Source organism: Lactuca sativa, chromosome 3, assembly GCF_002870075.4.
Source record: "Lactuca sativa cultivar Salinas chromosome 3, Lsat_Salinas_v11, whole genome shotgun sequence".
In the NCBI taxonomy this organism is placed as follows: Eukaryota; Viridiplantae; Streptophyta; class Magnoliopsida; order Asterales; family Asteraceae; genus Lactuca; species Lactuca sativa.
In genome coordinates, this window is record NC_056625.2 from 75,604,252 (window position 1) to 75,618,304 (window position 14,053).

At 31.9% G+C, this 14,053-nt stretch overlaps 1 protein-coding gene across 1 annotated transcript; it reads left to right on the forward strand.

Annotated features, from left to right (window-relative positions):
• Positions 1–369: 369 nt before the first annotated feature.
• LOC111920921 (uncharacterized) lies at positions 370–7,499 on the forward strand. The gene is made up of 7 exons (XM_023916487.3): positions 370–1,024; positions 1,114–1,377; positions 5,913–6,429; positions 6,501–6,700; positions 6,787–6,899; positions 7,023–7,163; positions 7,242–7,499. The coding sequence occupies exons 1-7, from the start codon at positions 494–496 to the stop codon at positions 7,321–7,323; spliced, it is 1,848 nt and encodes a 615-aa protein (XP_023772255.1). The 5' UTR covers positions 370–493; the 3' UTR covers positions 7,324–7,499.
• The last annotated feature ends 6,554 nt before the right edge of the window (positions 7,500–14,053 follow it).

Below are 14,053 nucleotides of genomic sequence, written 5' to 3' on the forward strand. Positions count from 1 at the left end.
CATATTGCTTCGTTATTTATTTATTTATTTTTATTTTTTTATTATTTCTTTTAACAGTGTCAGTTTTAAATTATTTCAATCTTTTATAAAAATCATACATAGCATACTTTACATAGATTTACAAAACATAACAAGGTAGTTTTACAAGTACTCCATTGTCGACACCAAGTTAGTTTGTGCCAATGTATTATTAGTTTTTTCACGGTTTCTAGACAAGGAAGTAGGAACTCACGTAATCGTTAATTTCTCGTACACTACTACCTTATACATATAAGGAAATTACCAAAAAGCCCTTGAGATGAAATTGGAATTTTGTTAAGAGATATTTTTCTTGTCGTAATAAGGATATTGCACAATGAGGTTATGGTGTACATTGAGTTACAACGGAAATAATCTTATCTTCCCTTATTTCTTGATTGGTCTAAACTTCATCTCTTCCAAATCTTGAAACCTTGCAACCCTAGCATTTCTTTCTTCACAAAAACAAAATACAATGTCTTACACTTTACCCCCCTCAACTTCTCTAAATAACATTACTCCCATTAATCACAACTTTCCCTCTTCATCTACACCCAAAACCCTCACTTTTCCATTTTCCATCCCTCCAAAACTAACCCTAACTTCCACCAAATCTTCAGCCACTACAAACTATAATGACCTCGGGTTGGACGAGGAAATGGGTCGGATCAAACGGCTTCAAAACGGGTCGGATGTTCGTGGTGTGGCTGTGGAAGGAGAAGTTGGCCGGCAAGTTGACCTTACACCACCCGCAGTGGAAGCCATTGCAGAGAGTTTTGGAGAGTGGGTGATGAATAGATTGGTGAAGGAGAAAGGAAGACCAGTAGAGGACATTCGGGTTTCTCTCGGTCGAGACCCACGGATATCGGGTGGGTCATTGAGTGTTGCTATATTTTCAGGTCTGGGTCGGGCTGGTTGTATGACGTATGATATGGGACTTGCAACTACACCAGCTTGTTTCATGAGCACAGTGTTGCCACCATTTTTATACGATGCTTCCATAATGGTATTCATATATGTTTTCTTTTATTCGTTTTAAATTTAGTATTTTAATTTGTCATGTTTTCTTGAAATGGAATGGTGTTTTGGATGTAGATGACAGCGTCTCACTTGCCATACACACGGAATGGTCTAAAATTCTTTACAAAGAAAGGAGGGTTAACGTCGGTTGAGGTGGAAGAAATATGCGATAAAGCAGCGTTTAAATATGCGAATAGGGTGACAAAAGTGTCGACGTTGCTTAGAACGACGCCTACACGAGTGGATTTCATGAGTGTTTATGCAAAACATCTTCGAGATATCATCAAGGAGCGAGTAAACCATCCGCAACACTACGACACTCCTCTTGAAGGCTTTCAGGTGAGTTGGTTTTCGATGTGATCATGAGAATATAATTAACCATCAAAGTTAATTAATTATATAATTTTAACTTAAAATAACTGAATTATTTTCTAAAATATTTAGTCACAAGAAACGTTTCTAGCATCTCGAACCCAACATCAAAGTCCATACACTATTTTAATAACCTTTTTTTTTTTAAAAATATTGTTAATATTTGATATTCATTCGAAACATACTTTGTCCTTGAACTTTTCTGTTTACAATTTGATCTATGTATCTATTTTCAGTTTATTACGTTATTTAACTATATAATAATATTTGAACTCTAATATATGTTATTTCTAATACTATTGTGTACAGTGTAACTCGGGTATTTTATTTGGTTGTTAAATCAAATATTAAATTTGAGGCTAAACAGCACATATGGTCCTCGTCAAAAGCTAAAGATTTCATCCTCAAAATGGTCTTTCTCTACTCTCATCACCTTTTTATTTTTATTTTTTATAAAAAATAATCAATTTTAATTTTACTAAATAAAAATAAACAGAAAAATAATTTACCAAAACAAAAACAAAATCAACATTAAAATAAATAAAACAGTAAAATATGGATTCATAGAGTGTAAAATGGATTCAGAGTGAAATATGGGTCCACCTTTGGATTAGTTTGACTCATGGATTCGTAATATAGATTCATCTTTGACCAAATATTTGTGATATGGAATATGGATCCAGAGGATGTGAAATATATTATCTCACATTCTTACTCATAAAGAAACACTTGGGGTTACTATTCTAGCCTATTATACACATGGCTTTGATACCAAAATGCATTAGGATCGAATTTCCCAAAATAAAAAACTTACTAAATAAAAGTGTTTTTTATTTTTTAATTCAATGTAGACAGATGATTTAATTAATTAATACTTTATTAACACAACATAAACATAGTACATAAACGATTACAAAATTCAAAGAAAAGAAAACTTACAATTTGGATCCATGGGTATGAGATCCTTACACATTTCTATGATATTAAAAACTTCTACAACTCCAAACACACAGACACTTCAAACACACAGACAATACTAAAGGAATTTAAGGAGAGATATGAGAATTTTTCGGATGCCTTCTTCAAATGAGCAAGGCTCTATTTATAGACAGTCTTCGGACTTGAAACCCGGACTTCAACATCAATTATGTCTTGGAAAATGGTTTTGTTTTCTTTTGATAGAAAAATCATTTGGTTTTATTATTTCAGTCAGATTCCCTGAAAAATGACTGCAGAGATTCCACTTAATTTGCAGAGATTCCATCTTCTTTGGCTGGATCCGATTTTTTATTGGTTTTGTCTTTTTTCGTTCTTCTTGCTCGATGCACCTTCTTTGGAGTGAATACTTGCAGCTTCATTCATTAGTTGATCATCTTGTTCTTCTAAACTAATACCATCCTTATCTTCATTATCGAATATCCTTGTGAGGACATGTTGTCATCATCTTCCAACGAGAAATCTGTTAATATTTTTTCTCGTTTTTGGATTAGTTTATTTAGTTCATCATGAGAAATAATTGGATTTTCTCTTAATATTTTTTCCATATAATGGATCGTAGCAACTTATCTTTATTATTAGCCTGGGTATCCACCTCAGGAGACCTTAATTTTTTATTATTGTCATGCTCTGCTAGAGCATCCATAACTTCACCAATAAAAAATTACATCATTTTGTTACAAAAGAATATTGCAACAACTTAGATATTGTCAAATATTGCAAATCATCGACATCAAATTCTTTTCGACAACTAATCAGGGACCTTAAAATGTAGAACAATTGATTTTGAGAAAATAATATTACTAATATCATAGCAAAATAAGTAATATGACTAATATCTTTACAAAATAGATAGTCATGACTAATATAAACATATTATTCCTTAAAAAATTTATCCATGAAGGACTTTATCGAGGTTTTTAAAATTCATTGGTTCCTACAACTTTCTTATTGGTCTAAGTAGGGACAAAACACGTAGACGTCAACTAGTTAACCGCCTACTGCATACATATTATTCATAAACTACAGTCGAGATGTTTACGACATCTCAAATCTAAAGTTGTTGGTCGTTTTAGCAAAATAATTTTTGCTAATATGACGTACACTTGTGACACATTGTTTTTGATAATTTTTATACCAAAATAACTTATACATTATTTTTTTTTAAAAAGTTTCTATCATTTTATTTTGATATTGAAGCACAACATGTTTATTTGAGTAAGTTAAAAATATTGGATGGGTGAAAACCATTTAAGTTAATTTGTTTTTTGATTTTTTTTTTTAAATTGTCATCTTTAGAAAGTTAAAAAGTAGCTTAAAAGTTAGTTTTTTAAAAAATTATTTTGACAAGTTTTTCATGAGTTATTTTTTTTTCAAATATATCCTTAATTAATTTTAAAAATCATATTTTTCTAAATGCATTTTTATGTCATTTTATAACTTTCAACTAGTTTATTAGTTAGTTTTTACCGAAAGTTATTTTTTATCTACTGACTTATAAACTATCAGCTAGCTTTTCAGCTAGTGCATCAAATATAGTATATATATAAAAGTTAGTATATATTTAATTTTTTAAATTGGCAACGTTAACAATAAGTTCCATCAATTTTTCACAATGCCCCGCTTATGTGAAATGTGGGTATGCCGTGTAGAGGTGTAGTTCCTATTAATAACTAGATAGTTCCCCTACTTTTTAGTAAAACTAAACCTGCTAGTTTAAAAAATTGCATATTTATTTTCATGCATATTACGATTTTTTATAAAATATGGAGTGTACACAATAGCACAAATGCCCATAGGCATAAGGCCCAGGTGGGTCCTATTATGTTTATACATCATCAGTGATTCAGTCCACATCATCAGTCATTCAGTCCTAAAACATAAATAATGGGCCTTTAAAGGATGCAACATGCATCAATGCATGGATGATGGACCCAAAAGAAGTGTGTTTACAATTTTTGGACTTTCTGAAATTCAGAATTTATTGTCATGAGCAGTGAATTTATTTAGTTTGTTCTAGTAATTTAAAGAAAACGTAAGTATAGTATCACATAACTTTTAAAAAGATACTAATTTGAAAAGTATATAATCGAAATTATATTAATTTCCTCCAATTTAAATGAAGTTTAACTAATTTTATCCAAAGCTACTAACGTCTAAAGTTAGTAGATTTTTTTTTTAAATTATTGATTGGGAAAATGAAAAAAATGGTAAGACCCGTTCAACAGTCCATGATATATTGCAGAATATTAAAATAACTAGGTGTGAGACCCGTGTATCACATGGGTTTATTAAAAATAAAAATTTAATATTAATATATATATATATATATATATATATATATATATATATATATATATATATATATATATATATATATATATATATATATATTTTATAAAATAATGTTTTTCCTTAATAAAATGTAATCTTTTGAAGTATTTATGAATGAAATCAAATCATTTAAAGCATTTATGAGAATTTATTATCAAATTAATAGAATGATAACCTTACATATATAACCCATTAGAATCTTTTGAAAAAATTATTTTAAAAAAATCAAGAATTCCCCAAAAAATGACAAGTGGAAAATAACAATTTTAAAAATCATAGAAAATGACATTTGTCAAAATGAAGGAGAAGATAACAAGTGACAAAATTATTTTCATTTATAAGGTAGGATATAGAAGTGTTTGTGTTTGGTTTTAACATCAAAACTTTTTTATTACACACCTTAACTGTCACACTCATATTAGAGTGTTGTTGGTTTCGAAGAGATAGTATATGACATAAACTTCTTGGTTTTATGTTTTGAGACAAATAAATTATTTTATAAATTAGAGCACATATAGAGCACATAAACTAATTTATTTTGAGCTTATTGTCTTAGATATTCGGGTTTTTTTTAAGATTTATTAAGATTTTTTGTTTTTATAAATTATGTTTTTTATATATTCGTTTTCATGTATTCAAAATTGTAAAATGAACATGTAAAAAGTAATTGTTTTTACATATTCATTTTTCCAGAAAGACAAAGATGTAGTAAATCTAAAAAAATCTTGAAATAAATTGTGCATAAAAGTTGTAAAAATCATAATTTAAAAAAATATATATCTAAGAGACTCATTCCGGACAACTTCCATGGTTGCTTTATAGACATTTTGGAATAGTTCCTTAACCAAAATTTATTGTTAACCCATTTTTAGTTATATAACTAAATGTCATTTTATTGCAATTTTACAATCATTATTTAACTTATCTTCTAGTTTTACAAAACCTTATATATTATTAGCTTAGCTTTTCAGTCAGCCTAATTGTGTAATTAAAAATTTCGTCAATAGGATTAAGTTTTTGGATATGATACGCAAAATAAATAACTATAAGTACCCTGTAAATATCTTGACTAGTAAACCAAATGAAAACAATGAAAACATGGATTTGTATTTACTTTGTTTATCAATATATATTACATATATGTGCTAAAACAAATTTTTAGTTAACCACAGATAATAGTGAATGCTGGAAATGGGTCGGGAGGATTCTTTACTTACCAAGTATTAGACAAGTTAGGTGCCGACACATTTGGGTCATTAAACCTTAAACCCGACGGCATGTTTCCTAACCACATCCCAAATCCCGAGGACAAGGTTGCAATGGCAGTAACAAGAACAGCTGTGCTAGAAAACACTGCGGATCTTGGCATCGTTTTTGATACAGATGTTGACCGGAGTGGTGTTGTTGACAAAGATGGAAACCCCATTAATGGTGATAAGTTAATTGCACTTATGGCTTCCATTGTCTTAAAGGAGCATCCTGGTTCCACCATTGTTACTGACGCTCGAACCAGTTTGGCTTTGACTAAGTTCATCACTGATCGAGGTGGTCAACATTGTTTGTATCGTGTGGGTTATCGGAATGTTATTGATAAGGGTGTTCAGCTTAACCAAGATGGTATTGATACTCAACTTATGATGGAAACCTCTGGTCATGGAGCTCTTAAAGAAAATTACTTTCTTGATGATGGTTAGTGTTCTTTTAATTCGTTTTTTATTGTTTGATATTATGATTTCATGTATTGCATTGTGTATATATAGGTGCATATATGGTGGTAAAGATCATTATAGAAATGGTGAGAATGAAACTAGAGGGTTCGGATGAAGGAATCGGAAGTTTGATAAAAGATCTTGAAGAACCATTAGAATCGGTAGAACTAAGAATGAACATCCTTTCTGAGTCTAAACGTGCGAAGGCTGAAGCCATTCTCATCATCGAGACCTTCAAATCCTATATAGAAGTACGTTCTTCAACAAAGATTCATACCTTAAACGTTTGTAGATGTATGATTATTAATTGATATATAAAAATGTATATAAACAACAGGAAGGGAGGCTAGTGGGATGGGAGCTCGATGCATGTGGAGATTGTTGGGTGAGTGATGGTTGCCTTGTTGATTCGAATGACACTCCTGCTCCCGTCGATGCTCAAATGTACAGGTATAAATGCACTCCTAAATGTAAATTAATTTGGTCTTTTTCATCAAAAAAATACTACTCCTAGAATATTTTGAAACTCATATTACATGTGTCCTTTATTTATTAACCTTGAAACATGTTTAGGACGAAGGTTTCAAGTGAAGAAGATGGGCAATACGGATGGATACACATTAGACAAAGTATTCATAATCCAAATATAGCGATCAATATGCAGTCGACGGTGCCTGGTGGTTGTTTATTGATGGCTCGAGTTTTCTTGGATAAGTATGTCTAGTATCTTTTAGTACTCAAATACCCTAGTGTACACATATCACTAATTTTAAAAAGTTTTGTTCCTTTTAGGTTCCTCATTGCAAGTGGAATGGAGAGAGCTCTTGATTTCTCTCAGATCGAGAACTATATTAAAAGTGGAAACATCAGCTAGTTGGTTTCTAACTGTGTGAAGCTAGAAAAACGCTTGATTTGTTATACTGAAACTCAATAATTATTGAGAAAACGTTAGCATATAGAATTCAAAACAATGGCTACACTCATTATCAGACCTTAGAGGACCACACCAAGAATAAAAAAAGGAAATAAAGTAGCCATATAATTACAATATGTCAATATTTATTGATACTATATTTTGTTCACCAACCAGATTGTACCCCTAGGAAAAGTTTGAGTAATTGCACCTTTCATCAATTCAACCCTCATCTTCTATGAAAGTAGTACAACCAGCTGCATTGCATTAAGTTCTCACATACGCGAGTGTGATTCGGGCAGAAATATCAATATGAGTTGGCTCAAATTGGTACGTTTGAGCTCATGATGCAGTCTTGCCAAGCCTTTTTGACCCGCTTGTGTACGTGCTTTCATGAGTCGGCTCACCTCGTCAACACTATAAAAAATGGTCAACTCATTACTCATGTGACCAATTTTGGAGCAAGTAATGACTCTGGTACCTTATAATTTATATAGGGATAATCACTTAAAAAAATGACCAAAAGAGGAGGTGGCATGCATGACCAAGTAATGACTCTTGCAAATTAATTTATTATAAAATAACTATTCATTTTGCAAAAAGTGATTTTATGAAATAACCTTAATTCATATTTCGATATACTTCATATTTTCATATTCACGTCAAAGTTTGAAAATGCTAGAATTACCATATAATTTTCGTACCAAGCATATTGTATTTGTATTTGTTTGACGCTTTTACTAAAAGAAACGAATGCACTACAAGAAAAACGATTATTAGCGGCAACAAAAATCACTGATAAAAGTAAAATTAGTTGGCGGTAAAGATAATAGCCACAACAAGTCGGTACTAATGAGTTGCAGTTGTTACCCCGTCGCTATTGATCAAAATGTTGCTGCTAATAATGAAGTCGTCGGTAATATTTGCGTCGGTAACAAGTGTGCGGCGCTAATAATAGTCATTTTTTTTTAATTTAGTCCTTTTTGGATATAGAAAAATCGGTACGTAACGACATTAATCGCCGAAAACACGAAAACATTAGATGAAAAAAATTACATATCAACATCTAATTAAGTACCAAAATGTTATAATTTCATAAAAATACTAAAATAGAACAAAAGTGTTAATTATAAAGTTATTTAATAACAAGTCTAACAAAACAGAAACTACTCCGACAAACCATCATCTTTGCTCCCCTCGGTTCCTCCTTGATCATCACTTAGTGGTTTCCCCGAATAAAAAAGCACACAAAGTTCCTCCCTACACGTTGTGTCGTTGTACATTTCACGAAGATTTTCCAACTATATAACGAATAAAAACATATATAAACTTATAAATTAAACTATAAGATAAACAAAAACTACCAAAGTGCATTGTTATTATTTGCACTTAATACATGAAATACCAAAAGTACATTGCTATTTCTTGCACTTAGGATATAAACACAATTACCAAATCAACTTGCATTTATTGATGCCAAAGTACATTGTTATATTTAGAATAGTGACAAAAAACCAAAGTACATTGTTACTTCTTGCACTTGGAACATAAACACAATTACCAAATCAACATGCATTTATTGATCATTATATAGATATATGATACTTTGAAATTAAATAGTTTTATTTTACAAGAAATGGTAGCTTACTTTTTACTTATTTTGTGTTAAACCTTAAATACAAGAAATACCAAAGTACATTGCTATTTCTTGTACTTGGGACAAAATCACAAGTACAAACACAATTACAAAATCAACATATATTTATTGATTCCAAAGTACATTGTTATTTTTAGATTAGGGAAAAAAACCAAATTACATTGCTATTTCCTACACATAGAACATAAACACAATTACCAAATCAATATGCATTTATTGATGATTATATATATATATATATATATATATATATATATATATATATATATATATATATATATATATATATATATATATATATATATATATGATACTTTGAAATTAAATAGTCTTATTTTACAAGAAATGGTAGCTTACTTGTAACGTCCCAAAATTCAAAAATAAAAATTTCATTTTTAAGTTCATCAATCCCAAACATCACACGTCTCAAAATAATCCAAAATACAAACTATCAAAGTAAAAGAAATCATAAATGCGGAAATCATGAGGGGGAGAATGTTGTGCCATAACATCGGACCCTTTCTTTTTGTACCGGAAGTACCTCAAACCAAAAACATATATGTAAGCACAAAGCTTAGTGAGCTTCCCCAAAATACCACATACATCATACATATAAATATAATAGAACGTAGTTGTGTTAGGTCCGTAACAACCCCCATGTCCGTATCAACCTCATGGAACGAAAAATAGTTGTATCGGGTTCGTATCAACCTCGAATCCATAATGACTCCAAGCCCAGATAAGCTCAATGCATATATCATACAATCACATCAATAATAGTCACATAATTACATACATTCTATACATACGAATCAGTAGGTCGTCATTGGTACCTTCGACCCACTAGTGTGGCAAGAAGACTCACCTCTGGCTGAAGGTAACTGAATCTCACACTCGAGCTGCTGCTAACACGACTCCTCACACTAATCAAAACCCAAGGACAGTCCTAATTAAAATCATGGCATTAACCCATAATCAATGGTCCAATCATCATTTATCTTATTAAGGGAAAAGACCATTTTGCCATTCCCATACATAACCCAACTAATCAAGCCCAAAATCACTAATGACCCAAGGCCCAAAAATAGCCCAATGGGTTCTCTGGGAGTACGTCCGACGCACTCCACATTACACCCAACATATATGTTGATCTCGCAAGGGGGTTACGGGGCCTCAGTGTACGCCAGAGTACGCTCCGCGTAATTCCCTAAATCGCAAACTCTCTTTTAATGTCTTAATGCATTAAGACTTAACATCCAAACTTCAAATCTAAGCCTAATTGTAACGTCCCAAAAATATGATCCAAAATTTTCATTTTTAATTTAAATAAAACAGTATTCCAAAAGCATTATCCATACATCTCAATGAAAATAAGTATCTCAATAACATAACAATCAGAGTGATTTCTCAAAAGTGGAATCCATGTGGTGTATGTGATGCAGTCATCTCGAGCGCTTCTCCTTGGAACCGGAAATACCTGAAACATAAACTCAAAACCGTAAGCTCAAAGCTTAGTGAGTTCCCCAAGCTACCACATATCATACATAATAAATCACATACTGGGCCCCCGCCCTACATCGGGCCTCGCCCGACATTGAGCATCACCCGGGATTGAGCCCCGATCGGTTTACAGATCTGTTATTCTCAGGCCTCGCCCACTATCATAAAGCATAAAAGCTACTATCCCTTCTTCTTATAATGGAGAAACTCTTATCTTTCTGCCTACTTGATTCTTCTTATTCGTTTTGCTATTGATTTAAACTTTTTCAATCAATTCATAATTACACTTAATCTTGTAAGTATAATCATATTTACTAAACCTTTAGTGAATTATGACGAATATCATTGTTACTCTTATGGTGGACTTGATCAATATGCAACTTTGTGTGCTCGATCTCCTAGTCCTTCACTTGACACTTTGTCAATGAATTAGTCTAATTTCCAAATATGAAATTTCTCATTCATCATGCAACCAAGTTGCATGATTCCAAGTTTCTGTCCAATTGAAACTTGGGCGATGAGAAACTCTCCCTATTTGATAAATTCTGGACTTTACATAAATAACATAAATAAGAACCAAATCCATTATTGCTAATAATAGAAACATTCAAACATCAATTTTTCAAATACGCCATTGCAAGGACAAATAAATAATATAAAATCAAAATTTATTTTATTGCGGAAAATTTTGTCCTTACAATGCAATTCATTGAAAAACTATGCTAATACATCTTTCTTAGCAATCTAATTCTAACTCTAAGTAGTAGCTCAAGAATCTAATCTTCGAGAAATGCGATCGAAATCCATTCCTTCACAGTTATATTCTGCTCACTTCTTCCTTTAAGCTTCCTTTCGTTTCTTCAATCATACAAAACATCAATTGTAATCTTATCACATTATGTATTAAGAATCTAGAATAGAAGCTTAAAAAGGGTTAGTTAATGGATTTTACCTATATTAGAGTCATTCGTTTCGACTCTCCCATCTCTTAGATCTCTTAGGTAAATGGGGCAGCTTCGTCTCCAATGCCCTTTCTCTTGGCAATAAAAGCAAATTAACTCTTTTGGAACATGACATGGAACTACTTCAGACATTGCCTTTCTCTTATGATCAAACTTTTCGATCATAGCATGTCTTTTGTTGCCATTGTCTATATCCATAGAGGTCTTGAAGGCAGATTCACCAATCAACTTTGCTTTTCCATTGCGCAAAAACATTCCTGATTCAACAGCAATAAGCATATAGGTGAGATCTATAAGGGTCACGTCGCAGTTCATCATATAGTACTATTTTACGAACTCACTATATGAGTTAGGAAGCAACGAATCCCAACATTCTTAACTTATCAATGTGTGACTTCATCCCTAGGATGTGTGCACACACCGACTTTCCTTCTTTATGTTTACTTGCCAAAAGGGCTTGAGTGAGCTTGAACTTTTCAAGCCTTCGAACTTGTGGGTTAGGGAGAATAATTGGAGGAGGAGGAGGAAGTGAAGCATGATCTCTTGTTCCTCGATCGAATCGTGGAATATCATCTTCATGCGGAAAGCTTGTTCCACGGGATTTAGGAAGACCATAGTTGTCGAACTTTGACATCTACAAAACGGGAGAAAACGAATTGAAGTTAGTTGATTGATTGAGTCCTTAGTAAATCACCCAAATGAGATACTAAGGCTAGGACCCAACACAATATGCTACAAACTAAAAAAGGGATGTCGTAATCTAGTTGCAGAATATTTGAAGGTAAGTGAATGACGATTCACTAATTTCCACCACGAAAAACGAAAAAGAAATTTAAGTTTTAAATTTATGAAAACTTCTAGATCCCATGAGATTCATTGAACATTTCAATGGCATGTTTAAATCTCGATATGCCCCTCTTGTTTGTGACTGGGATGCCGAGGATCACAAAGCGGGTGTGAATAACCATGCAAACTACATGGTGCCCCCACATGTTACAGTCACCTATTCGATGTGCCGGTAAACCACACAAGCTCCACAGAACTATGACAAACATTGGGTCACCCTTTGCTACCTTTGCTTAGAACCATTTAGTGTGTCGGTTAACCATACATGCTCCACTAACGTCTTCGCAAAGGCACAAAGTGTAATTTCATGGAATTGCATCAATTCACTTTTGCCTAAGTAACTAAGATTGGGAATTTGAAAAACATTTAGTTACTTTTTTACTTCATTATACTTATAATGGAAGGTTTCGTCATATCCTACCCGTTCGGCTAACAACCCTCCACTAGTCAAGAGTGCGGTGGGTAAGAGTGGATACCCATTCAATTGCCATTTTATAGGCAATTTCCTTAAACACCCCTTATAGACCAACTTCGTGAATGAGGCTTACTAACGGTAAGACTGACTTTTACTCATACATATATATAATGTTAGACTTTTAATGTTATATATATAGTATAGGGTGTATTTTACACTTTTTAAAATACTAGGTGGTTAAATTTAACAATTATACTTTTAATTCAATTAAATTGTAAACCTAAACTTTTATGGATTTATTAAACCTCTTTTAATTATACACTTTAATTAATTAATAAGACCATAAGGGTGTGATTTGAACTTTTCAAAACAATACTAGGGTTTTAGAATTTAACATTCCTAAATTAAACTTTTAATCAACTTTTAAATTCCAAAACTTGAGGGCAAGTTTTGAAACATTTCAACACATTAGGGTTTAGAATTTAAATATACATCAAAATTAAACCATTTAATCAAAATTTAAATTCCAAAACTTGAGGGCAAGTTTTGAAACCTTTTTCAAAACATTAGGGTTTTAACTATTTAAATTTCAAAACAACAAAACTTTTGGGTTCAAATTTAAACTATAAAACCTAAGGGGAAAATATGAAACTTTTCATAACAACAAGGATGAAATAACAAATAATCTAAATTAACAATTAATCACATAATTATCCATATTTGATTTATTTAATGATTTGTTGCAAAACAATTTATCAATTTAATCAAAATAATTAAACAATTATCACATAAGGAAACAATTATCTTATTAATTGATAAATATCTTCAATTAGATCAAGAATATAGTCAAGTATATCATAAAATCAGATTTATATTGATCTAATATGATAAGGTAACTATCCATAAGCAAAAACAGCAAGAAATCCTAAAGTTTGCTCCATCTGACGCTCGAACTCGCTGAGTACCCCCATGGACTCGCCGAGTAAGGGCAACTCGTCGAGTCCACAGTGGGACTCGCCGAGTCCATCAAGCAGAACACCAAAAAATCGAATTTTTTAAACATATCAAGCATCAATACAATAGAAACCAATCAAGGCTCTGATACCACTGATGGGTTTTGGTCATAAGAACATCCTATGTGCTCATACAAACCCTAATGCTTGGATCTAGGTTTCTCTATTGTATATGAAAGTTATCCAAGACTATAAACCTTAATTCTAGCATTCAAGTAATCCTATTAACATGAGAATAGGTTTAAGATGTTACCTTGATTGTTATGTAGCAATAACAATCTCAAATCTCCTTGTATTG

What these genes read in the sequence shown, in the direction of transcription:
- LOC111920921 (XM_023916487.3), top strand. Translation starts at nt 494, where the DNA reads ATGTCTTACACTTTACCCCCCTCAACTTCTCTAAATAACATTACTCCC. An exon ending in CCTTCAAATCCTATATAGAA is followed by an intron (nt 6,701 to 6,786) that starts GTACGTTCTTCA and finishes TATAAACAACAG; the next exon opens with GAAGGGAGGCTAGTGGGATG. An exon ending in GTCGATGCTCAAATGTACAG is followed by an intron (nt 6,900 to 7,022) that starts GTATAAATGCAC and finishes AAACATGTTTAG; the next exon opens with GACGAAGGTTTCAAGTGAAG.